The 27,860-nt window shown below is 38.7% G+C and overlaps 1 protein-coding gene across 1 annotated transcript; it reads left to right on the plus strand.

Annotated features, from left to right (window-relative positions):
- On the plus strand, positions 1-27,399 carry LOC135466760 (prospero homeobox protein 1-like). Its single transcript, XM_064744425.1, has 4 exons — positions 1-2,326; positions 8,952-9,106; positions 19,883-20,027; positions 25,970-27,399. Exons 1-4 carry the CDS (start codon positions 290-292, stop codon positions 26,153-26,155), a joined length of 2,523 nt encoding a protein of 840 aa, XP_064600495.1. The 5' UTR covers positions 1-289; the 3' UTR covers positions 26,156-27,399.
- The last annotated feature ends 461 nt before the right edge of the window (positions 27,400-27,860 follow it).

The raw sequence follows: 27,860 nt of genomic DNA on the forward strand, positions 1-27,860 counted from the left end.
TGCTGTATAGGGAGGGTGTTGTCATTTTATACCAACTGACAGTGGAAATAAGATCAGGAATCTAACCCCTATGATTACTCTATCAGCCAGCACAAAGACTGTGAACAAGGACAGTAGTGCTGCTTACAACAGTCTTGCCTGGCCTTGGTCTTGAAGCGAGGGTTGCTGTAGCTTATACTACTGTGTCCCCAGCAGCCAGCCTCTCATAGTACAGTACCTCCCCACCCTAGAGCTTCTGCTGCTCTCTGGCCACCAATCAGGAAGTTGTCTGGGTAAGGGACTATCTACTATGAGAGAGGAGGGTGATAGAGTTGAAGTGTCTCATTGTCAGCCGGCACAGCGAGACATGAAATTGGGTGGAAGCTGCAGGGCAGCAGATGAGGGAAGTCCAGTACATGTACAGACGGATAATAACAACAAGTGTTCCATCGTTGCCGGACCACAGACAGATAAACTGATCAGAGAGAGGGTCACATCTCCAGGTGTACCTCCTAAACACTGTGATAAGCTCAGGGCAGGGCTTCCTTCGGAGACATCCAAACTTCTTAAGGACATACTACAGCAGAAAGACAAAAAACTTCGCGAAAACAACAACAGCTTGAAGAGTTTTATGGTGAGCCGTGACGGTCAGGATAACAGTGATTTGATAGCTCAGCTGCTGAAGAACAACCCTGGTTCTCACAGCCACTCATCCATGATGGAGGAGAGGGAAAGCCTGAGACTTGGTACCCAGGTGGAGAGCGAGAGTGACTCGGATAGGGACAGCTACACAGAAACCTGCCGATTTAACGGTGACGAGGATTTGGGTGACACCATGGACTCTGAGATTAAGGATGGAAGCTGTGAAGACAAACATTGGAGTTCTGATAACTATGACTTGATGGGACAGTCAGGCAAGGATGGAGACAGTATGGAGGCAAAAAGGGCAAGGGTGGAAAATATCATCACCAGTATGCGTCCCTCACCCTCGGGCTTAGGGGGTGAAGTGGGATCTCAGCTGTCACCAGACATGAGGAGACCGAAACGCAAACAGTACCAACCACAGCAGCACGACTCCAAATATGTCCCACACTCTTCGAGTAAATATCGCAAACAAGAGGAGAGGGATAAGCTCAAGGAACAGTTAGAGTTTGTACAAAAAACATTACAACAAATGCAAAAACAGTATGTGGATTTATTCGATGAGGAAGAGAAGGAAATTGCCCAGTCAGACGTGAAATCGAGCAGAGACAGTAAGTACTTTGACTTCTTATCAGATAAGTTATGTAATAGAAAAGAGGAAGCCGTGGTGTGCAAAAATTTGAATTTTAAACCTTCAGAAGTTGAGAGTAGTGCTGCGGTCAAGCAAACAGCCAGATCAAACTTTACTCAGGACTCAGGACAAAATACAAAAGACTCTGGAGATATGTTAGAAAAGGACAATTTTACTGAGTTTGCCAGTTTGCTTAAATACAAAATAGCTGATGCTGTGGCAAGTGCTATTGATGGTGTCATGACAAAGTTCAGCCACACCCAAGTGAAGCCCAAGAAAAATGAGATTCTTAGCCCTGCTAATGCTGAAGTGGTGGAAAAGGAAAATAAGCCAGTACATGTGTCCCCCCGCCCCACGGAAGTGCTCCCCCAGCTTACAGAAGACTCTTGTCCCGTCTCAAATCTTAAAGAAAAAGAACAGAATTCCAATAAGACACCAAAAGTTAGCGACAAATCAGAGAGATTGGAGAAATTTGACAGGTTTGACCACAAGTCCTTCTTGGATTCGCCCATAAGAAGTTTTATGGACTTGCCACGAGGGCACCATCACCCCCACTTGCCAGCCTACCCTTCCATGCCCTTTTACTTGCCCACCCAAGTCCACCACCCAAACCCGCTTGTGTTTGGGGTGGAACCAGAGCAGACAGAAGCGTTGCCCTTAGTGGTCAACACACCCAAGAAGAAAAGAACGAAGGTGACCGACACCCGCCTGTCGCCCCGCGCTGCCCGTGTCTTGCTGCAGGAGAGTGTCCCCGTGAGTAGCCACAGCGACATGGGACTGGGACGCCACTCTCCCTCCTCTTATCCTCACATGTTCCCCATGCTACCCACATCTGTGGCCATCCCTAACCCAGGCCTACAGCACTCAGACTTTATGAGGTTCTACGAGGAACAGGTCTTCAACAACCACCACCACGAAGGCCCCCAGTCCACCACCCATTCGCCCCTCCATGCAGACCAGGGCTCACCAGGTGCCAGCCACATATCCGCCTCCGAGGGGGCGCACCTGTCCAATGGCAAGCGTGAGCGGGACTCCTACAGTCCAGGAGATTCATCTTATGACTCCTTCCACATGATATCCTTTTTATGGTTTATAGTTGTTTTACATACATGTATGACTTTAATTAAGTGTACACTTGTTAATGTACTTCATCACATGTACATTTTGCCAGTGCTATCAGAGTCTCTTGACGATAGCCCAGATATGGTCAGTATAAAGTCACTGACAGTTATCTGTGATATCAGCATATCTTATTCACGCTGTTAGTGCAGGTTTCGTGTTAAGTTCTAGAATTGTAAGCATTATCTAAGAATGATCCAGATTTACTTATGCATGACTGTGTAGGTATTTTAAGCTATATACTTATAAAGTCTGAATATTTTCATGTCGTTAATTTGAATATAGTGGAAAACATTCATTTCACAAGTTCAGTGTCACTCACACACAATTTGAAATTATTATGGGATAATTTCCATGTTATTTAGCTGGCCAGACTATGACTTTGCAAAATATGTTGGTTATTAATGGACTTAATTTTTTCTTTTTCTCACAATATTTCTTCTGTAGAATTTTCCAAAGAGAATTTCGTACATGTTTATATTCAGTGTTCATCCAATTTATTTTTCAATAGTGTGTGTCTTTAAATTGAATTTTTTTCTTCACCTTATTGTTCGTTTCCTTGGCGGTCATTTTTTTCCCAATTTTTACTTTAGCTTTTTTTTCTCTCTGAAAACATTTTTTGTGGCAGTTATTGTTTGCCACAAAGTGGTTGGCAGCACTCCGGACAAAAGCTTTCAGAAACACTCTTAATTACAATTCATATTTTGGTTTCTTGAGGGTGGGGGACTTGAGCTAAGAAAGGTTGCCATGGCTTTGAAACACAAACACTACAGTTCTTTCAGCTTGCCTGTCTCTAAGTTGCTGGGAAAGTGTTGGCCAGACTTGAAAATGTTCTTTATAATTACAGCTTTTGTGTCTAATGGATGTTTATGTCAGGGAGCCGGGTCCCGATAATTGACTAATTTACTTCACACGTTAAAGAGAAGAGTCCAGTGTCTTTTGAGATACGTTCAAGTAGCAATTTCCTGGTGCGTTATCGGCCACACCACTGCCACCTAACTGCTTGATTTCCTTCTTAAGTCTATCAACAATCAGGCTGCTGAGAACAGAGCCTGTATAAATAGGAAGGTAACACGAGAATCACATTAACATCAGAGAGGCTCTGACACCTGGCCAATGCCGATGTGCATGTCTTGGATGATGCCATTCGGGAACTCGCGCTAAAAATCCATTTTCAGCTCAAATGAACATTTTCCATAAGTCCACAACATAAAGAAGCCTTGATTTCTTACCTTCGGAGTGCCGGCCCAGAAAGCAATGGCTCAATGTATTGGCAGAAAAATCAAAGCTGTAGTGTAACGCTAAATGGATAAAAACTTGATTAAGGTAAAATTGTGCCGGCTGAAAATACCAGGTAATAGGCTTAATGGGCATTGATCGAGATAATGGGATTTTTCCTTTCATGGAGAGAAATAATCTTTACAGAATTACCATCCATGCATAAAAGAAATCAAATCTTGTGCGACAGTGTGCGGGTTTTAATACCCACAATGTAAACCATTATTGTCCTTATGACTACAGCTTTGGGCTGGTCTTTGATGTAACAGAGAACTTACAGGTAAAAACTAGATATGCCCTACCTTAGGTCTGGCTACAATTTTTATTGTTTTTGTTGATTTTTTTCTTAGTCATTTTTGTGTCACATTGTGTTAACGGATTTGTCTTCATATTGGGTTAAATTTTGTTGTCAGTCATTGGCCTGTCAAACTTAATGAATTCATAGGCTCTTTTTTTTTTTTTTGGACTTATTTTTTTTCTTTCTCTGCAACCTTAACCTTCTGCCGGTTTCTGACTTTGAAACACCGTCTTTGTCAAAGGTAAAAAAAAATTTAATTAGCAAGATAGATTGACTTTCAGGTAACTTAGGTGGGGAGCGAAGCGTTACCTTATGAGAAGCGGTGGGGAACATATGCCCCCATTGTTGAGCTGTGTCAGGAGTGTGAATAGATCTGCCAGCCTCCTTAAGAAGATTGTCAATGTGATAGAAACCTCAAGGGCTTCTTTCACAATATGCCCTCTTAAGATCAGCCCCTTTAAGATTGCAGATATCATCAAGTCTGCCCCAGGGGCATTTGATTGGATAAGGCCAGGTATTGTGGGTGCCTGACTGGCCTTAAGGCTGCCCTGCCAATAACGATCGCCCTTTATTAGCTGCAGCAGGGTGGAAGTTTGCCCTAAGAGACTAAGGGGGGCTAGTTAGTGAGGGAAGAGGGTCTGATCAAAGTTCTGGAGACTGGCAACACTGTCCTAACACAATGTCACATTTTCTAAAGGACGAACAATGAGGTGTCAAATCTCCATGGCCTGGACAGTTTAGTGTGACCTGCCTTTAACACCAGCAGGGAGTTGTTACTTTATGTAGTGTTCTTCAGGCCTCATTACCCCTGTGGACAGGTGGTCTGTCAACACCTCTCTGTGAAGAGGGCCACAGAAATAGGCTGGGGAATGAAATCAACTTTAAATCGATGCACCTTTTAAGTTAAAATCTGGTTTTCCCTTCTCTCAGAAGTAACCAACTTCTGGGAATACATCAGTTGACACATAGTATTCAGGATCCTTTAGCATCTATACTTAAAACTTTTTATTTGTTGTATTTACTCTTAGTTTATTTTTTTATTAACAAGTCACTTTCTTTACACTTACTTTGGCTGAAAAGAGATCCAACAAAAATACTCTTTGTAGTAATGAAATTTTTCCACTGTGAAAGGTACAGAAAAAGACATTCTAAAGAGGAGAAATTTCACTAAAGCGGTGTTAATAAATAATTTAGTATGTAACATAATGAATGAGCCTCTTAGTAATAGGCCTGCCAAATGTTTTCCCTGATGTGCCAGTTTTATAAGTTTTATAAAGCCATTTACCTGTTAATTTAGAAACAATCTCTGGTCTGTCGGGGCTAAGGAAGGAAATCAGAACTTCTTCTTAATATTTAACCGGGGCCTCTGTGGCTCAGCTGGTTAGCGTCCTAGCGCAGCGTAATGACTTAGGAGCCTCTCAGCAGTGCGGTTGCTGTGAGTTCAAGTCCAGCTCATGCTGACCCCCTCTTCGGCCATGCGTGGGAAGCTCATCCAGCAATCTGCAGATGGGTTTCCCCCTGGCTCTGCCCGGTTTCCTCCCACCATAATGCTGGCCGCCATCGCATAAGTGAAATATTCTTGAGTACGGCATAAAATACCAATCAAATAAATAAATAAATAAATAAACAATATTTAACCTTGGCTATTGAGAAATAGCCATCTGAGCTGGCTGATATTGACTGATCGGCCAAGATGAGTGGCATTGTTAAAGAATCAGTAGCCAACCACTACTGCACCCACACAATGAAGTTATAACTCATAATTTTCTATATTTGACCAACTTTAATTTTCTGGTAGACAAAAGTATCAAATATCTCTAGCTACCAATGTCTTTCTACTTCTTATTCCTTTTAATACCAGATAAAGAAATCCTATAATAAATGTTGTTTAAATTTACTAAAATATATCTTTATTTGGAAAGGTCTGGAAGAAGATGCTCCACATATTATGCGCATGGATATCTTGACATTGTGATTTTAGATTATTTTTCTGGAGTTGAATATGGTTTTTGGATTTAAGAATAATTTTACATTCGATCATTCTTGACATCTTGTGCACACAACTTAGCAAAATACAGTTTAGATTGTAGTGGGTATGGGTGTTGACGTAAAAAAGGAAAAAATGCACATATGTTTGATATTGATTGTTTTCTGCTTTCGTTTCCGCTGGCTGGCTTTCTCACTGTGGACATCAGGCAAGCTGTGACAGTAAGGTAGAAGGGCTGTTGACAAAAACTCTTGTCTTCTATAGAATTTTGTTTGAGGTTAGTTGTGACCATTGTTTTTTCAACACTGCCTGTCCTGGTAGGACAGGAGCCAATGGGAGAACAATGGAGGATAGAGAAGGAAGGGCTGTTTACTTAGCTATGGATATAGCATAATATAGACATCCATCAGAGCTTTCTGTGAACTTTTCGCCATACCTATCACCAGTGACTAAGCTGGAGAATTGTCTGATTGTTGTTCCAAAGCAGACAGATGTTTTGAAATTGCAAGAGAGGTAGAAATAATTGAGGGAGAAAACCCAACTGACTGTTATGAGAAATCACCTGGCTGGGTTCTGATTGTTTGTCTTTCGTTGGTAAAAACTATCTCCCAGTTATTCCTGTCTTTTGATACATGACATTTGAGAATGACATGGAAATGATCAGCAAACAGTTCAGAACAAAAGATAACAGACTTGTTTTGAAAATAGTTACATTGACTCATCTTCCACATAGGGGTTGATAAATACCCTCATTTACATACTGACATTTGTTGCCCGTTCCAAAAGATCTACCAGTATTTTTTCAACAGTTTGCCATTTTGGTTTACTTTCTTGACAACTTTAAATTAGTTTTTGTGTTCTTCCCTTCAGCAGTTTTATTAACCAACAAAGATCAGATACTTATATATATATCTTATATTATTTCTATCAATGTTTTATTCTTCAAAGAAAAAAAAATTTAAATTGTGCACAAATACAATTATTTAAATCATTGTATTTGCGCTGAAAATTTGCCCCAGGAAGAAGTGCATTTTTAAATGCATAAAATATTACTTTTGGTGATATTTTTCCAGTCACAGACATGTGTCATCCTACCCTCCACAAAACACTTTTTTCAAATTTATTTTGTTGTTCCTACTTATCTGAGAATCTTTGTGACTGTGGCCATGATGCCAACAGTTATGAAAACAAGCACATAACATGTAGCTTTCTCAGCAAGCATGCATAGGCATGTATCATTTGACATTTCTTTCTCCCTAATCCATTCATTTACTTGTGGACTGACATGTTCGCAGACTGGAAGCATATTGATGGTATATTGGATAGAAATTACTTATTCCCATGCTGTCTTAACCATGATGATAAAAGTCCCATCTCGGCAATTAATTGCTGATGGTTGTAGATAGGCAAGCTGGCTAAAGCTCTCCATAATACCAATCTGTTCATGTAATATGTATAGAGTGGACAATCAATTAACTCTTCCCCTATTGACACTTCATGGTTTTCGAGAGCCTACACCTCAGCCTTATTTCGCTTTCCACTGAGCTCTCTGATGAAGGAAATATTTGATTGGTATCGCTGTCAACACATGCTGACTACAGGGTACTCTTTAGTTCAGTCATTTGTTTGAATCTAATACCGAAATACGTAGCCATCTCTTGGGCCCTTGTCCAATCATGCTAGAGGATAGCCCTTCTAATCGGAGTAAACAAATACGACGGCCGGGGAGTATTGTCTCTTTTCACTGTATCTTTTTAATATCTCTCCTGGCCGGACGTATTCATTACCTCTGATGTGCACACAATTAATCGCTCATCATTCTGCGCCTATCGTTGGTCGCTCTGCCAAAAGCTGCATCCTGCAGAGGACTGGCAAGTGAGGCGAGTGTTTAACTGGTCTCTGGAGATGGCGCCCTCTCCCCTACTCTATTACAGTCGTCTCCCCTCTCTATCTGTTTGTTTGAGGGCTAACCATCTCTCCCAGTAAGCCATTGTTACCCCAGCGGCCGTTCTAATTGAATTTTGTTTGGTTTAGCTAATGGTTCAGGCAGGAAAGAAATATTTCTGAATTTTCCATGAATAGATGAGAGTGTGTGAGAAATGAGGAAATCTCATAAAAAAAAAGAATGTGCAAAAAAAAAGAATTAAGAGAGAAAAAGTGTGTGATAAGTGATGATCTGGTCAAACGGTTGTATTCTCTTGTGGAAGGGAGTATTGAGCAAAGCATTTGCTTCTTAATTTGTGGGGTTTGGCGTAAGCTTACAAGCGCGGACAACATAATCCAGATTGTGTCCGTTTCTCTTTCTGACCTGTCATGTTCCCTGTTCGGGAATATTCATTGGGCAGTTCACCATGCCTCCATGCACGGTTAGCTCAACAGCGCAGCAGGAAACAATGATGACAAAATTAAGAGAATTCACACTAGCTTTCAGGCTTGCACGCCGGCAATATTTGCTGACTTCTTCAGATCCGTCCCAACTGTTTTAGCAACAGTGCAAAATAATTTCTGTCTTCTTTTGTCTGCTTTGGCCAGCCCGTCTTGTGTAAACAAATATAATTATCCAAATTCAGTTACCAGCTGAAGATCGTCTTGGAACATAAAGATGGATGTCTCTTACTGGCTGTTTGTGTAGTCATAATTATGAAGACCTAATGAAGCCACATTGTGCTAGGAGCTTTTATCGCGCCTTTATTGACATTACTAGATAGCACTATGGAGAATTTTATTTTAATAGTGTAAACATTCTTCCTGGGAAATTGTGTAATCATGTGAAAGTGCCTTGTGTGATAATGTCCATCATTGCTTTCATTATCAATCTACTTATTAGGTTCTGTATTCATGTATACAGTATACAAAATTTTAATACAATTTAATTTTATTTCCATTTTTTTCTTCCTAACAAAGAATTGTCTTATCGCTCAGATAACATTTGTGAAAAATAAGTTAAGATATAGTGTCGCATTTTTCTATTCTTGGTGTATGAAGTCAGATTTAGATATGACCTTAACCATTATTACACCAGTACTCTCACACCAATGCACCTACGCAAGGCCAAGCTGATGTTTTTCTTTGTCCGGTACCCAAGCTCGGCCATTTTGAAGATGTACTTCCCTGACATCAAATTCAACAAGAACAACACAGCACAGCTTGTCAAGTGGTTCAGTAACTTTAGGTAAGTCTGCTGATATTTTACTATAATTTCTTTCTTTTGTTTTTTGGGTTTTTTTCATATATTGATTAGCAGCTTGCCTTTTGATGTTTGTTGTTATCATTTTAGTGTGCTGCTATAACAGAAACTGTGAAAACTGTGTCATCCCATGGATTTAAAGACCTCTAAAAATTGAAGTAGGCATCACTAAATAGACAACTGAAAACCATACATAACCATTTATTTTTTTAGATTTTTGTGAAATTAGTTAAAAGGCTGTAAGACATTTGCATTTTGAGGTGGGCTTTATGGACCATACTACCAAAGGTTAGGAGCTCTGATGTCACATTAAGTGTTTTCAAGTCTAATCACGATACTGAATATTGGAATAACTCTTTTTACCCATGAGTGAAAGATTACTGAAATAATGTTCTCAAAAATTCCTCCTGGTGAACATTAGGGTAAACAGGTGATATGACATCAGAGTTCCTAGATACCATCAGTATGGCTCATTAAGCCCACCATAGTTTTCAGATATTTGAATGCCTTTCAACACTCTTTAAAAAATATGAAAAAAATAAATGAAAGTATTTTTAGGAGTAGTTTTCAGTTGTCTGTATGATAAACTTTACTTCGTATATTAGCTTTCTTTCACTTTAAGGTTTTCTTTGTCAAAATTAGATTTTTCAGAATTAGCAGGTCACACTGTAGAAATACCCTGCAAATAAATTAATGTGGGTGTAAAAAAAAAAACTGTAACAAGGAAACAATTTACACAATAAAAGACAATGTTACACTCGTTACCCGTGTCACCGGTGAATGTCACCGTAAATCCAGAGTCCGTGCTCTAGAAAGTTTGAAGAAATTAGTCAAGGCGGTCATTTAAAAGTTTACCCTCGTTAGAGAAAGGTAATTGTTGGAAGCACGTGGAGCTTGTGCCAGAATGTCTGGAGAGAGAGGAAGGCGTTGGTAGAAAAGCTGCTAATTTGCATTAGGAAAATGCCAGAAACTTGGGGAAAAGTAAGTCTGAAGATGTGGCGGGCTTAGAGTTTCAACTTCCCCTCCCATCTTGTGTCAGGTCGCCGCTAGAACGCTCTGTGTACAGACAGCTAAGCACTACCTACATTTATTTCCCCCTCACAACAAGCCTCTAATGAGGGACTAATAGCATTTGACTTCCCCACGCGAACTCTGTCTCGCCAGGAGAGCCACACGAGTCGAACTGGGCGGAGTTGAGAAATCCTCGGATTAATGCGAAGAAAACAAGGTGTTGATCTGGTGCAGGGGTCATGGCTGACTTTGTACCAACACAGTCTCTGTAGACTTAGATGAGACATGTAAACAAAGCTTGTCTGTTTTTTTTTTTTCTGGTGGTTGTACCTGGTAACATTGTGGTTGTGGCTTATGCGGGCTCATGGTGTAGGCCCAGGTCTAAGTGGTATGTTGATAGGTGGTTAGACAGGTACTGCAGAGCCTTCGCTGTTGACCCAAGTGTTACCAAACCCTCTCTGTTGACCCAAGTATTACCAAACCCCTCCACGGGCTATGGTCCACAGTCAGCTGGCTAGTTCTATGGATCACACTATTGCAGTGATATTGACCCTGGTGAAATTTATCAGACCTTTTGAAGAGTTTACAAAATGTTTTACTAAGGTCTTCATTCTTTCTCCTTGTTTTTTTTTTTCCTTTGTCAGGTTAAAAGTATCATCTGGAACATTTTCATTCTCTTTATTTTCTAATGAAAGTATTAATAAGCCTCACATTGTTTGTTTTTTAAATTTTTCTCTTTTTTTTCTTTTTTCTCACAAACATTGAAATTATTGGAGGGTAGACACTGTTTTCCAAAATGTGAATTTAAGGAATAGTAGTAAAAATGAGCTGTGCAGTCTTTAGGTACATATATGACTAACAAAGAACGTGAAATAGTAGATCTAATTATATACACAATTTGACCACAAAACCTTAGTAGTAATAGTACATATTTTGGTCATACATACAGCAGGACATATTTTGGTCATACATACAACAGGACATATTTTGGTCATACATACAACATGACATATTTTGGTCATACACACAACAGGACATATTTTGGTCACAAGTAGACACTTAACATGTGTCTTTCCATGTCAGATGCTGGTGAGTTGTCTTAAATATGGAGAAGAAAAAAAAATGTGTTTGGAGTTGAATCTACGCGTGTCCTCAGTAAAGTTCCTGTTGTGGAGAACTTAGTCAGAGCTCATGACATCCTCGTCATGGATACGGACTCCCATCTCGGACGCGCAGAAAGAAACTGCAAGACGGGAGAGGAGGAAGTAACGACTTCTCAAGAGTCTCACAAGTGTTTCAGGAAAACAGACATGTTGGTGAACTCGTACAGCTGGAGAAATTCATACTGAGGCTTTTGTATGAGCAAATCCATGACAGGATCTTGTTTGTAAATGTCACTGGGTTACAGCATGATTTGTTGTTTTGAGGGCACATATATGTTAAAGTCAGAGGGATTGTTTTTTCTTTATTATATAGGGACAAATGTAAATGAAAATAGAAACACATATTGCCTAGAATCAACTTGATAATTAGATGAAATTGTATTATAAACTCTTTGCAAAGTTAGAGTTAAAGGTTAATATCTTCAGATTGTCTCATTTAATTTTTTTTTTCATCCAGTGAGCTCCCGGCCTACACATGTAAATAAATACAATATGTGTGCATATATAAATAACATTACATATACTTTTAGTTTTCATTTCCAGTAATTTAAATAATGAATAATGTTGTTATTGCTAAGATAATTTGAGAAGAGCGAGAGTGAAATTAGAGATCAGGAAGTACATGTAATTCCATTTCCTTGTAAGAAAGACAATTTCAGTGGAAGTTTCTGTTTTTGTGGAACACCGGCATATGTTTATGTGAACAACCATGTTAATAGTATACACTATCTACGTTATAACAATCATTGTTCAAGCTGTAACTTTCATCCTTGTGAGATTATACTGTTATTCAGACTAGATTTACAAATGATAATACATACGTACGTACTAAGAAATTTTTTACACCAAGTTTTAAAAATAGGTGTAAACTTTTGATATTTGGTAGTGTGCAGAGTTCAGGATTTAATGTGTCTATGTAATTATGAATTAAAATATGTGCACATATAGGAAGGCAAAAGTTGACATGAGTGCATTTATAACTGTGCTTCACTCTAGTGTAGTTTCTGGGAGACCAAATATGCCCGATGATTTTGTTGATAGGAGGCAAAAGCTGGTAAAAATAATTACAATTTTCATATTAGAGAGCCAGAGGAGAAGTTTAGGGGGAAGGGAGGGCTGAGAGATTGTGCTGGCTTGATAATAGTAGTAATGGCAACAAGCAGCAAGATGATACAGTGCAATTTTCCCGCTATTATTTGCTCAACCCGTGGCCCCAGTCGAGGGAGATAATGGCTGTGAGCAGATCTCATCTCCAACTTCAGCAAACTTTCAAGGAAATTATCCTCTGACGGAAATGATTTATTCCCCTGTGCTTTTATATGTCATTAAGTGGTCATTGGAGTGAATTGTCTACGATATAATTTGTCCTCTCTCTGGGGACCGCCGCTAAGCTTTTCTTACACATTATTTCGACACTTCTGACACTCGTTCCTAGTGGGGAATTAAAGGGCAGAATTTCTGTCCTCACATCCCTTGTTGCTGGCTCATGATAGCTCTGCACTGCAGCCAGCTGATGCCCACGTACACAGCTGTAGATCTCTTCTAACTTAGCACATCACCATATATTTAATATCACTGAGTTATTTTTCTGCACAACGCAGAAGTGATGTGCATGGTATTATTTAAAAAACTGATTTCTTTTATTTTTTTTTTAGATATTGCTTGTTATACCCAATATTATATTCTTTCGACTTTCCTAACACATTTGTCTAAAATTTGATGTTTCTAACTTTGTGTGTTTTGTCATATAATAACTCATATACCATTATTTATGCTAAAACCATAATATTTTATTTATGAAATGAAGTTAAGCAACTCAAAAAAATTTACCAAGTTAAAGAGGAAAATAAATGCATTTTTTTTTAAACTTATTTATAAAACTTCAGGCATGATGGTACAGATTAGAAGTGTTAAACAAATGACCCCACTAAGATAATAGTTTACAACAGCAAAAATGGACTGATTCTGAACTAGGCCTAATATTGGTCTCCTTGGAGATTTCTAGCTAGTAGAAAGGCCAAGCTTATGAAATCATTGCCTACAAAATGATATTTCCTCAGGAAACAATGTTTCCAAAATGTCCCTAATGTGTTACTAGAATCTGATTAGTCTGTAACAATTTTCTTGTGTTAATTACATGGGGGGAGTTGTAGGCTGCAGCAAGGAATTATGCAGATGTGATTGTGTCTATCCTGCAAGTCCGATGTGGTGAAATAACTTGAAAAGGTGTAGGAAAAAATGATTAGAGAATATAGAAGTGATAATTATTGTCGTTTAATTGGTGTCAAGTGATTTTCATGGATGTGAAAATATGTATAATGAGATGATTTCATTGATTCTTACCACAAAAAAAGAGAGAGAGAAAAAAAACTTATCCATTTTAGCTTCCTCCCATCCTCTATTTTTCACTGTTCTATGTTAACATCTTCATCCGTACACTCATTTCCACTCCTTAGTTCAACCCTTATTGTAACCTTGACCAATTAGATCAAAGCCCAGCTACCCAGCCCAGGCCCTGTATTGCAAGGAGATAATTGATGCAATGAATCTAGCTATCAGACCGTAATATCATTACCCCAGCAAGAATTCTCCACAAGTGTTTACCACAATTATTCCCCAATTTCAGCTGACCCGTTCTGTAATTACAAAGGCGTAAATCTGACTGACTCTGGGAACCAGAGGATTTCATAGCAGTGAGCTCCCAGCCTACACTTCACTCCTATCTCCCCATCTCTCTCTCTCTCTCTCTCTCTCTCTCTCTCTCCATCATATGTTAACATTAAATGTTTTTAACCTTCAAAACCAGATCAACAGTTGTATTATGGCCAGGGTTGAGAATGTGAAAGGATCATCGGGTGTAACCTAGATGCAAAGAGTCCTTAATGTTTAACAGGAGGACTTGAAGTGTTTTAACCTGAACTAGCTCACACCAGAGTGGCAGGCCTATTTTTGCATCTGATGAAAAATTATATCTAACCCGAATTGAGCATGTTGACATCTTCACAAGCTAAAATTTCATCCAGTGTAACTAAATATAAGTTGTATGCCATACATATTTTGTGATAACCTTAGCTGGTGCAGCACATGTGGCTAATACAGCTAACAAATGATCTCAATTTGACTTGACCCTAAGGCAGTTTGAAGGTTAAATGGGCTGTCTCAAATTTATGTGCTGTGGTACCAAAGTCAGCATCCTTGGACTTGGTCCCACAAAAAGGGTCGGTAAAGGTGATGAAACTTTACAGTCTGTTGTAAATTTGATCAGATTTGGCATTAAATTTATCAATGACAGTAATAAAGCAATTTATTTTGATGTCTTCCTCAGGCTTGGGTGGACATTTTGCCCAGCAGTGTCATAAAACAGACAAGGGCTATCATATTGGTTCAGGCTTTTAACATGCATGACTTTAACGCGGATTTGTCTCCGTAGAACAATCTTGCAATTTTATTGACACTGTTGTAAATTGTTACAGTTAATAATCCTGCCTTGGTTGACAATGAACAATGCTTAAGCACCACATATGAGTGAAAAGGCTAACCAAAGTAATCTGCTGGTGCCAAAAAAAAAAAAAATTTCAATTTATTTTCTTTCCTGTCTTGGATTATCTGTTTTAGCAATGTGAATGAAGTTTTATAATGGCCCGAAGGCGAATTTTATTTTCCAGGAGGCTTGTGCAGTTAGCTTTAATGATAAAACAATTTTTATCCTAAATATGGTGCTGTGATGTACTTTCATCATCTTAGGTGACTCATACACTTTGATGTATGTTGTGTTCTTTTATGTTAAATATTAGAGTTTTCGCTGTAATATTCCTTCTGGCCATATTCATATTTTGTTCGCCGTTTGTAGCATTTTGGGAGCAAGGTGTGCAGTAGTTTAAAGGATGCTGTAATTCATGTTTAATGGTCGTCTTGGCTGTCCCCACCATTCTTTGCTGTATCAGTACTAGTTTCTTGGTTTTCTGTGCGCTCAAATTTTTGGTGTGTGTAACTAACTAATTCTGGGTGTTATGTCCAAGAGCAGGACCGTTATTGCAGCGGGAGTGCCGAAACCCGAAGCCCATTACTTGATGACTATATGTTAATTCAAAACAACATATGAGAGATTTTAGAGTGATGGCCAATAATTAATTACAAGATAGTGAAATGTTCCATTAGGTTTGTTTCTTAAAGGTGCTAAGACAAGCTGGCATAGAGGAGAAAACTGAATTCTATTGTTCCCTCGGCACACTTAAGTGAGCTCTCGTATCTTCATGAGACCACATTACCGTATATGTCTTTCCCTAATAACTGCCATTAACTGGTTTGCTTCTAACCAAGTTTTCTTACGTAATTGGATTGAAGAGAGGAAGGTGTGAGGGGAACAGTTCTCAATGCAATTCTCGTGTTTGGCAGGAATCCTCATCAACCGTATACCTCGGTTGCCTTTCACACCCGTTAAATCCCATGTAACAGCACTGCTGACAATTTCGCTGCTGGCCGCAGAGCTTTTTCATGTCTCAGAAGAATTCCAAGGAATGTGAAACAGAAAGAAAATGTCTGAAACATTCACACGTGGGTACCCCTAGTGACTTGAAGCATGGCTGCCGAGGAGATCTTCTAAGCGTAAATGGGGCACCAATCTTTTAGCTAGCTGTTATTTTGACAGGCCACAAATGGCATTCATAAATCTTCATTTAGGAAAATGAAAAGCCAGGGTCCTAGTTCTCACCTATTTGAGATTACTAACGTGGTTTGCCTCCTTTGGTATTTGATCTATTTGATTTGAAAACCTGAGCTTTCGGAACCCTTTCAAATTTTCTTTTAATTTTGCTCCTTTTTTTTGGGGTTGTTTGTGTTAATGAAAAGGTGAGAAAACACTCAGTTTTCCTGTATCAGAAAGTAATAACAGTAAGAGCTACAAATAAGCACTATGTAATAACTATTCTTAGGATATGAAAATCATAAATTACATTATTTTGCTAGGTAAATGAAAATAAACTTCCTAAAATTAATACTATCATTTTTCCGTGGTTTTATGTTTTGCATGTAGAATCCACAAGGTTATCTTTCTCAAAGGATTTGTGAGCTACGGTTTAACAACACAAAATTTGAGCTCGCAGTAACATTCTATTTTTTGTTATTATGTAGTTGGGGGCTTTTTTTCCAACTATCATAGTGAGCTGTGGTGGAGAAGTGGGTATGATTGAGACTTTTATTTGCTCTGAAGTGTCTCTTTGCACCCAGCTTGACTGGTTGGTTGACACCACCCTTATAAAAGCGACCTCACATCCCCAAGATTATAGAGCCCACTCCTCTTTCTGAACAAAGAACAGCCGTGTATGGTTACGGCTATTATCCTATTTTAATAATTACAGCCTATCAGGCTCTTGAAGTGAATTTAGAACTGGAGCATTGGAGATTTTATTTCTTCCATAATTTGACAGCAAACATTTCTTTTGTATGATGAATGGTCTGTTGAGATGGGCCAAAAGCCTTCAACAGTTGGCAGCCCTGATGTTAGCATTAAGCAGGACAGATCCTCCAATAACTGACTCATTGAGTGCCCACTTCTGCACCAGCACCCTCCATCCCACTCCCTTCATTTCTTATCATTTCCATTTTAATCACTCAGATATGATTATCATACTGGTGGCCTGAATCCCCTTCAGATTTATTGACCAAATTATGCTGGAATAATTACAGTTGGTTAACCATAATTCTGTTCTAAGTTCTCTATATGTTTATTCTCTGAAGTTTGCAGTGGCATTGTGCTTACAACTTAAATGACAATAGTTCCTTTTCCAGTCCTCACTTAGCAAATAAAAGTTTGCTGTTATTAAATATCCGATAACAACCAAATTTTTAAAAAAACACTAATTTCAATAAAGGTCCTTTTTGGATTATAAATGATTTAAGTAAATCAGTAGAATGATTCTGGCGAGGATAATAGCGTTTAATATTTAAAATGTGTGACGTTCAAAATATTGTCTCTTTTGTTAACTCTGTTAATCCGTTTAAGACATGTAAGAGAGTTAATCTGCTTTTAAGAGTTTCCCAGGATCTCATTTTACAATCTCACATTTCTCTTTTCATTTCTTTGCTTTGTCAAAAATTAAAACAAGGAGTGGTTGCAGTAGTCCCACAGAGGCTGCATGATAGAGACACATTATGCTTGAATGTCTGCATTCTTCTGATGAAGGAGGCAGGAAAGTCAGACAACTTTACTAATGGTCATCACTGCTGTTTTGTTGATTTCAATCATTGTATTGATGATATACAAGGCAAACGTATGGTCAGACATCTGGGGCCATTTTTGCAAAATTGTTTTTTATTGAGAATTCATTGTTATTTATATCCATGACAAATATGCCAGATATATCAAGATAGATACATGTATGTATTTATAAATCTTTGAAGCGGTATGTGAGCCATTGATAGTATCCCCACCTTTGTCCTACCTTTTGCTGTTATTTTGCATAATTTATAATTATTTGAAACATCTGTTTAACATCTCTGACAGCTCAAAACATTGATCATGGTCAGAATTTTCAGTCTCAGCGGGATGTATATTTCTCCCATATCAGTCGGCTAAATTTCAAAAGACTATTGATTATCAGGTGATTGTTGGCCATCGTGAAAACAAGCTGTTTAACCACAGTATTGATACTATAAGCTATTAATGGATTCTTCATTAGCTGTGGGGTTTTTTCGCCCAGTGCAGCTTTCCCCCAACAAACATATGGTAACTGCAGAGATGAAGTTATTGTCTGCAGGCTGGTTCTGAGCAACCAACACCAGTGCTCCTGGGGTGAGGGTTAGGGGGTGGGAGGGACAGTCCTAGACAGGTTGACTCCTTGTGCACAGTATGGATGACCTGTTATTGACCAGCCAGTCCCTTAGACAATAGGTAGAAGGACCACACAGAGCCTACCTAGTGTGGTTGTTTAGCCCCATCTGTGTCTTTGTCATATCAATCGTATCGCTGGTCACTAGGCTGTTGTCTAAGGGTTGCATAACCATCCACAGGGTGCTGAATATTTCATTTACTCTCAGTAATCAAGCAGCTGCCACTTTGTCTTTGTTTTCTGCTGATGTTTCTCTACCTACTAGTGTACACAGCACTCTCTAATATGTCAACAAGCTCCAGTTATAGGATTGAACTCAGCCTGCACCTAAACACCCCACCTGTTACATGTGTACATCTCGCATGCTGTGCTGTCTGGCATGCCACTTGCATTCTTCAAAGTCCATCAAATATAAACTTAACACGTATAAGCTGTACTGCTCTGCTGTTCATAGATTTTGAGAGTGTAAACTGTGGGACGTTTTCCTTGGTGTGCTTATAAAATTAATCAACATATGCTCTGTTTGACCCAAATGTTTGTCAAACAAAGGTGCATTTTTAGGGTCATATAATAATGGTCATTAAATGTTACAACATATAAATGGACGTAATTTCAGGTCAAATGCAATGCATATATCAAACTCAATGTTTGTGTTTTATTTTTAAATCCAAAGAACATTGTAGTTTTTGTTGCAAAGAGAAACACAAATTTTTTCTGTCGTTCTTGAAAACAAGCACGCTGAATGGTGACTCTCCAATAGATTGGGGGCCTCTTATATCTCACCCGGAATCTTTTGATTTATGCTCACGGCTTACAAATATCAAAATGTGTAATCTGAGGGAGGCCTTGTCCTGCCATTGTCTGTAACTCATGGCGGGATTATGTCTTCAGTTAATGCAAATGGCATCAGTTGAGAGTAGGGAATATGCAGATGAGAGAAAGCTAGCGCTCCTTTGGTAGCTTAGATTTCCCAGCTAGCATTTTGGCACCAGACTGAATAATTCCATAGCTGAGGAAGATCCCCCAAGATAAGGTAATTAGGAATAATTACCATAAACGGACCTCAAGGCTAATTTTCCCAGAGTCTTGAGTTTGTATTGATATTATTTGCAAAATCAACGCCATTCCCTAAGGGCAAGGATGGGCGTTGTTTTGACCAAACTGCCATCTCAAGTCAACTGTTAAACATAGCGTTTGTGAAATAAAAGCAAATCCATGTTCCTAATCGGAGTCGGAAAGAAAAAGTGAGATTTTGATGTCTGGTCGTGGAGAGGGATGTCAGTAGTCCCCTCGGTGATGAACCCCTGTCTTCATTTGCTGATGGACTATAACAATTTCAGTTACCCACGCTCTTAAGTCAGCAACCAAGTATAGCTATCATCAGGACAAGTGTCCAACAGCCCAATGTTGTCTTCTTCCTCAACAGAACAGCATTTTTATGTCTACATTGCCTGGTGTAGCAACCAATATAAGTTATCCAAATGCTCTGTTTGACAGATTTTATTCTTTTGATGCATGCATTTTGAAATAATAATATTCATTCCAAAAGTGCATGTGTGATGATAGATTTTCAGTAACTGCTTAGAGTTTGTGTGAGAAAATTAGTTGGAAAATGCAAAATTTCCTGTTGGTGGTTTATTTGGAACTATTTGTTCAGTTTTTGATGCAGAAAAATGATAAAATGATATACTTTGCTGGAAACATTGATTGGTTTTGATCGTCTGAAATGTTCCTAAAAATGAGATTTGTAATTCTTGCAGAGAGTTTTACTACATCCAAATGGAGAAGTATTCTCGTCAAGCTCTGGCTGAGGGAGTCAAGAATTCTGAGGATCTGATTGTCACCACAGACTCCGAGTTGTACAGAGTGCTGAATCTCCATTATAATAGAAACAATCAGCTTGAGGTAAGTTCTGTTTGTTTTTATGGGGTTTTCTTTTAACACTGCAGTATTCTTTTTCTTGAAATGTGAGAACTACAGCCTATTTGATCAAAAGTGTATGTCGTGACTTTATTTTGTAGAATATTTATTTTAACATATATTTATTTATTTATTATTTATTCATTTATTTGCTTTTAACATGTATCCATATGCAAAACTGGTCCTGAAAAGAACTGGCATGGGCAAAAATAAAATATGGGGAAAAGGTGGAAAGTAGTTTTACAATAGACATATTTCTCATATGTGGAAGAGGTTAAAAAAACTTTTATGATTTAGTGCAGACATATTTTGTTTTCCGGTGTTTTTACATGTTGTCCAAGAAGTTTCATGTTTATAGCTACTTTGTAGACAGTTAAACTCCATGTTGGTGCTACGGCACGAAAGGATTGGTCAGTTTAAGAATTGTTTGTGATGATACAGTAGTTTGCCATGTTTGTAGCACATGCCTTTGGATAGTTGTGAGCCGGCCATTGGTCTGTTTGCTCAGTCTGAAACATTAAGGAGGTAGCTTCAGTATGATGTAGTGTCCCGGGGAGAGTTGTTAAATCATCAAGGTACATCAATGCTGTTTTATCGGCTGATCAAAGTCTATTAAAATGCTGGCACCCTTAATAATGGTTGGAGGCTCTATCCAGAGCACTGGAGGATGGACTGGTAATGGTATGTCAACCCACTAAGGCCTGATGTTCGTTAGATTTTGGCTTGATGGTAAACACAGTCGAAGAATAACTGCGGGGAGAAAGATGAGCTGTGCAAAACGTGCCACTGTAAATTTGTAAATTGTTTGATGATGGCGGTAATGGGGGGAGGGGATGTATTGGTACTCTGAATGTGCCAAAGACAAGATCGTTATTTTGTAAATGGAGTGGAAAGAAGTGTATACACATACGAATGAATGTGTGCCTCACATGGGCAGCACTGCCCCGACCCTGGCATGAAAATCTCCCTTAAGTCAACATGTGCGATTAAGTTATATTTTGCCAGCCTGAGTGCACAATTAAGTGATATGGCAGCCAAATCTGAGGAGAGTGTGTGTATGTAATGTGTTTGTAACTGATTATCTGGCTTTATGGCCCTTGGTATGCCACCATATTGTAGTGCATTTGGTGTGAGGTTTCTCTGTCTCAAAGGAGGTTTATTGCTTTAAAGCTCATGACTTTGTGGAAAGGTATCCTGTTGCATTGTTTGCTCAGACTGAGGCTAAACTGCTGTTCAGAGAGAAATTTATCTGGTAATCAATTCCATTAGAAGTTGCTGAATTAAATAGCAGATATTTGTCCGTTTGTCCTGAAAGAAATAAGATGAAGACCAGATATTGTTACTGGAGACTTTTTCATTCTTTATACATTAATGGTTTATTGAGATTTCTAATTGAGAGTGAAAAGCTTTTTTCCATTTCTTCCTTTATTTTATTATTTTTGCTATCAACTTTTATCCATACTGGCATTTCCAATTTGCAGCTCATTTCTTTGCCAGATTTTCCTCTTGTTTTGTGGGCATATTTGTCAGTTAGCACCGTTGGCTGTCAGCAATAGACTTGTCAAAAGACACTGAGCCACTTAAACCAGCTGTTCTCCGTTTCCTTTGCATTGAACAGAAACACTAATTTGTTTCCAAACTGTTCAAGATCACATGCTGCTGTGTACTCAAGAAGGAAATGACAGTAATTACGACCAAACACTGCGGCCAGGGAATGATCGCATCTTGAATGTGTAGGGGTTATAGGTTGGGCTATCGGAGAGCCTTAGCTGTCGCCTCCCGCAGCGTCTGTAATTGATATTAGATCGACACTGCTCCCTCAGATGTTCCTAGAGCCCGCCGTTTTTATGGGGCCGATTGAGGCCTAATCTAGCAGAAAGCGAAATCCATTTTCCGTGAAAGCGCATCCCCCTTGAGGTCGGAAATGATAACCTAGCTTCTCGCCTTCAGATGTTTGCGTTTTGAAGCAATAGGTTTGAAGAAAAACAATGAGGGGTCCCTCCCCATCCAAAGGCGTCTATCTTGTCTGCGGAACTGCCCAGTGCCCTGATGGAAATTTGTTGTCCAAATATTGATCTAGTGGGTCTTTGTGAAGAGACAATACGCCTTAACGTTTTCCCAAGCTATTACCACATGTTGGACTGTGAGTGTTAATCCTGGACAGCCCCGTCATTGGGGGCTCACTGGGTATTGAAGTGAGGGCGATTGAGTGGCAATTCCCTTCGACAGTTTAGCAGTGTTTGATTGCACCTTCCATGTATCTTCTGATGTCTGGCAATTTCTTTGTCATTAGTTTTTAGCACCGATGGTGAGGAGAGACTAGCTCAGAAATGATATTGCTCGCCAAATAAGCCGGAGCGAATAGACATGATCCATCATTGTCATAGGAGAGCAAACAGTCTCGGCCAAGCACAAACCCAAAAGAGATTTCAAATTATAGAAAGCGATCCGAGAGAAAAAAACTAATCACCAAAGTGGTAGTGAAAAGATAATGACGCCCTTTGGCCCAAATTATTTTCAATCTGTCCTGTGACTGGAGAAGGTCACTTTCCTGGCCTTTCTCTTGCAAAACATACAAAACAGTTTAGAGTTAATGTCCACAATACAGCCTGTGCTCATTGAAGCGATCACTGTCTTAAAACCTTCAGTGACTCTCTTAAACTCCCTCATCACCTTCAACCGGATCTCATCGCTTTTGACTACATAAATCAGTTTTACGGGAAATAAACTTAAATGGTGGTACTGTGCTTTGAAATCTCTGCCTGTCAGTGTGTTACGCTAGCTAGATTCCTGTCTACTCTCCGCCAGCTTGTCTCCACCTTAACTGTGCATTAAAGCTTGTCACAGCCAGGTAATGTGGGATAAGATGCCAGATTTTCTTCCCGGCCGTCTCATCAATGGACCAAGGAAAGCATGAAATGCGCCCAATTTCCTCTAGCCATTATTTAAATCAGGTGTTGTAAATTGATCCCGGTCTTTCTTGGAGCTTAGGGAAGAAGCCCTAATGGAGCCTGCTTGTTGTCACACCTCAGCTTTTTGGAATGGCAGCAATTTTCAGCCACTCTACAGAATAAAAGGGTCCAAGAGGTGAAAATGGACCCAGATTGAAGACACACGCGAGGGATAACAGCTACATCTTTCATGAATATACACAAGAAGCTGAATGCATCAAAGTATTGGGTTTAGAGCGCGAAGGCGTTGGCTAACCTAAGGTTATGGGGTCGGACAATAGGCAGGGGAGGATAAACGCGATTGTGATATGTTTATGAGTTCCCAACTGTTACCTAATCAGTCTCATTGCCAGTACTATGTCAATAGAGAGACTAATGTCTAAGTAAGTAAATGTATCCATCCTGGAGAACATGGTACGAAGTTATGCCATGCTCCCTCAAGAGATGATGATGGTCAGAGTCTTGTCTATGGTGAAGACTTGGCAATAATTTTGTAATTTCCCTACATTAACATCAAGCCATTGATTGCAGGTTACAAAAGGCCTGTCTGAGTCTCCAAACGAAATCAGACAAACAGGTAGCCTTATGTCATAAATGCCATTTTGGCGTTGAGGAATATTGGCCCAGGTGATGTCAAATACTGATGGACATTATCAAAAGTCAGGGAGGTGGGGGGGGGGGGGGGAGAGTTGTATTACACTCGTTTATAATGGAATCTAAATTTTTTTCTAGATTTGATACTATGTCTATTGAAAATGCTTAATTGTTAGCCAGGAGACAAATGCGAACTAGATTTCAATGTGTTTCAAAACATGATGTGATGATGTTCAGTGGTTACAGTTGCATTTGATAAAGTCATAAAAAAAAAATTATTATTATGTTTTTTTTTGTTGGTCTATGTCTCTGTAATCTCTTATTGAACACAGCACTGTTTGATGTCTTTCAAAAGACTCATAAACATATTCCAGCCTATTAACCAACCAGGTAACAGCAGCCTGTTAATAGGTTCTTGTTTGTGGGGAAAGTTGCCCTGAGGTTACAAACATCCTACTCAGGTGTTGCACTTCCTGTCAGCCTCAGCCAATCATGTTGAGAAAACATGACACAAGATATCACTTTTTATTGTCTTCTCAAGAAGTGGTTATTTTTCCCCAAAGCGTCTACCTCTTTGATATGTGGAGATTTGAGTGATTTTTTTTTTGAAGATGGACTAATGACAGTTATTGTGATAGCAAGATGTTGCATTGAATACATCCTTTGAAGTTTTACTTTAATATTTCACATTTACTTCAGTTACACAAACAAGGAGAGTTCACAATCATAGAAATCTTTTAAGAGGATACCAGCTTTATAGATCGTTTTACAAGTATCAGAGGTGTAACATTATGGGTTTGTTTTTTTTTTTTATCCTGAAACATTATGCAAATGATCGTGTGATAAGTGATGAAAGAAGTTAAATCTTTTTCAATTGAGGTCATGGTTTTTGTTATGATCATTTTGGTTTATATGCGTGTGAGCATGTGTTTCAATAGATGTAAAGGTTATAAGAGATTGACTTGGTGAACTAGAAATGTGCCAGTGTGATTGTTGAACACAGATATGAAACACAGGCCACTGCACTCTTTTTAGCATCTGTGCTTGCGACCTGTGTAAGCCTGAAGTTTCCAGGTCGCAACCTTTTGAAATTCCAAACAGTTCCAGGGAAGGAAGTGACAAATGTTATGGCAACTGCATTGCACTTGTCAGCGTTTAAACTTGTGGTGACCTTGAAAAGAGGTTGCTGTTAAGGGACAATGAGAACTGGGTACTGTCAGTATCTCACCCTGTTCCCTTTGCCTGACTGGGAACAGAATTTTTCCAGCACAGGGATCTTACAGATAGCTTTGTGTTGTCTGTGACTTCCTGACATTTAATGTGCAGAAAGACACCCTGTCATAATAGTGGTTTGATGACACCTTCGGGTCACCTACATCTGACCTGAGCCTGTCATCAAATTCTACAAGCTTACAGACCTCTGTAGGCAGGCCTTGTTAGCTCCCTACTTTAGACTTTTGCTTTCTACATATTGACTTAAACTTGAGGTAGTCAGTGATTTCTCTGTCTTACATTGGTTGTATTTGTGAACTATGGGTGAAAACTAAGATCATGAATGAAAACCAAAAGCATGTTTTTTTCATTTCTGTGAAAATTAATTGCAAACGCAGACACCTTAATGTAATTTGCTGTCACATTTATTATGAATTTAAAACAATATGTTTACTTATATACTTTTCATGAAAAAGCGTAACAGTGGTGGTTGGATTCTCAAACGCGAATTTTATTCATGAGATAATCCAAGATTGCACTTCTTCTGATAGTTGTGGGAATGTTTTTCGGTGAAGTTGACTGCGGAAATGTCCCAGATAGAGATATGGAAACAATTGTTAGTGAGATTTGTTGGCTTCCTGTCGTTTAGGCTTTGCGCATTTGACAAATGATCATCAGACATCCGGGTTAGAGATGACCCAGGATGTTAACTCACACTGCATTGTGTCTGTCCCCTTAAGAAAATAGACTCTATTTCCTGTGTTATTAATAATACTGGGTACTTGGAGAACAATAGGGTTAGTGTGTTGACCTCAAAGCGAATTAGAGGTAAAGAGTCTTGTGTATTTCTGATTACTGGGATAAATCCTTTTGAAACTGGCTTTGAATGAAGTAAATTTGGTGTTTATAAGTCAAGAGAGACAGGTAACCATGACCTACTCAGGGATTTTTATTTGTTTCATGAAAATAATTTTGTGGATTTTGAATTAGACTTCTACCCTTTCCTAGCAGTAACAAAAACCTGCCACCTTACATGTCCAGTTGTATGTCATATTTTATGTGATATTCATTTACTATTTATTCATTTATTTATTTTATTTTTGTTTGTTTGTTTGTTTGTTCATTTTTTATCCAATGTATTTCAAACTGTGTTTTTTTGCTGTGTTGCAGGTCCCAGAGTCATTCCGTGGAGTGGTTCAGTCCACACTTCGAGAATTTTTCAAAGCCATTTGTTCAGGAAAGGATCAGGAACAGTCCTGGAAGAAAGCCATCTACAAAGTCATCGCTCGCATGGACGATGCCCTCCCCGAATATTTCAAGTCTCCCAACTGGATGGAGCAATTGGGAGAAATGTGAACAAGAAGCAGAAGAAAACCAGCTGCTGTTCATCAAGCAGCTGCGAATGCAATTTTGTGCTAGTCAGACTATTTTAACTTTGTGCAATGTGAGCGAGGTGTTTTTGAAGGAGGAACTCTGGCCTGATGAAACAGATGAAACACAGGACAATGTTGCCTGTCACAGACTTACGCAGAAAATATTGTGCTGAAGGACTTAAGAATACATGTACCTCATGTATATGCCTGTTTCTGGACGGACTGTCTAACTCTGACTCCCAACAATTCATCAAATACTTGCTCTTCATCTCTGAGAAATTTGCCTGTCTTGCTGCATGGATAGACAATTATGTACAGTACATACATATTAAATATATACATATATATATATATAGAAGCCCTTGTATGTGTTAAATGCAGAAATGGGTCTTATGTATGTATCTAAGATGAAATGAAGGAATCTTTCACAGATTTTATCATCTATCAGTTTAACATTGCTGCCTTATTCCGTTTTCTGTAGCATTTGTAAGCATTCCATGTTTGTACAAATAACCATGTATATTCATTCGCTGCCAATGGTTTTGACATGTTACCATATTTCCGTTTTGGCCTATAATCAGGCTAGTCAACTCAAGTCTTGGTGAATGTTGTTATCAGCAGATTTTCCTCAACCATTCCACTTGGATGCAAATTATGAAAATTTATATGTGAAAATTTTATCGTATATGTATACCATGGGGCCAGAATTGCCTTTTTATGCTGTATGACTTTGACTATTTTGTAAATAGATTTTCACTTTAAATCAAAAATAACTTTAGGAGTATTATATATCATTTAGTCACGATTATATGAGGGGTTTTGCTGTTGAGAAAACAGAAAGTATGCCCAGTGTTTGTTGATAATGGTGACTTATTTGTGCTTGTATTTATTTCTTTTCAAAGGACAGAATTGGGGTGGGGCATCTTCTCAAACTGTCTCATACCATCATTCCAAGGAAAGGATATCTTGTAAATAATTTATTATTTAGTTTTTGAACCTACAAAAGGGTACGATCGCACTACCAGGTACATATTTATGTTTTTTTCCATTGAACAGAACAAGTAAACATAATAAGTTATGGGCCGAATGATAAATTGTCATAGAAACATTAACAATTTCTCACAGTCGTAGAGTTGTGTTATGCATAACAACTCCGTTTCAGGACCATAGCTTAATATATGCAGTTGAATTCCCAGGAAACTTTTTTTTGCCTTTTTGTGTTATCTTCCATGCTTTAGATTAATTGTTTTTTGTTTGTTTGTTTTTTTCTGATCAAAGCTGTTTATCATTATTCAGCATGGTTAGCAGGTTTAGAAATGTGAACAGAGAAGCTAAGTATATTCCCTGGAAATTGTGAAAACCAGATGGATCAAGGCAGGTGGGGTGGGGGGTGGGAGTTGGGATGGGGTGCAGTATTTGTACATAGCCATTATCTTTGTTAATAGTACTATTTTTAAGCATGTGTGCAAATTATGCCACAGGCTATAAAAAGTGTAGAAGTTGGACAGTCCCATTTTCTGCATAGTTTGCATGTGAATTGTATATGTTGCCACATGTTACATTCATCCTCAAACTGTGTCCTCTTGTCATTATACCTGTAGTGGTGGTAGAGCTAGAATTTTACAGATTTGAAAGGTTTCTCTTTTAATTTGATTTTATTCCTTGTTATTTTTTTTATTATTTTCTTC

Source organism: Liolophura sinensis, chromosome 6 (assembly GCF_032854445.1).
Source record: "Liolophura sinensis isolate JHLJ2023 chromosome 6, CUHK_Ljap_v2, whole genome shotgun sequence".
Taxonomy (NCBI): Eukaryota; Metazoa; Mollusca; class Polyplacophora; order Chitonida; family Chitonidae; genus Liolophura; species Liolophura sinensis.

What these genes read in the sequence shown, in the direction of transcription:
- LOC135466760 (XM_064744425.1), top strand. Translation starts at nt 290, where the DNA reads ATGAGAGAGGAGGGTGATAGAGTTGAAGTGTCTCATTGTCAGCCGGCA. An exon ending in AAGTGGTTCAGTAACTTTAG is followed by an intron (nt 9,107 to 19,882) that starts GTAAGTCTGCTG and finishes TAATTCTTGCAG; the next exon opens with AGAGTTTTACTACATCCAAA. An exon ending in ATAGAAACAATCAGCTTGAG is followed by an intron (nt 20,028 to 25,969) that starts GTAAGTTCTGTT and finishes GCTGTGTTGCAG; the next exon opens with GTCCCAGAGTCATTCCGTGG.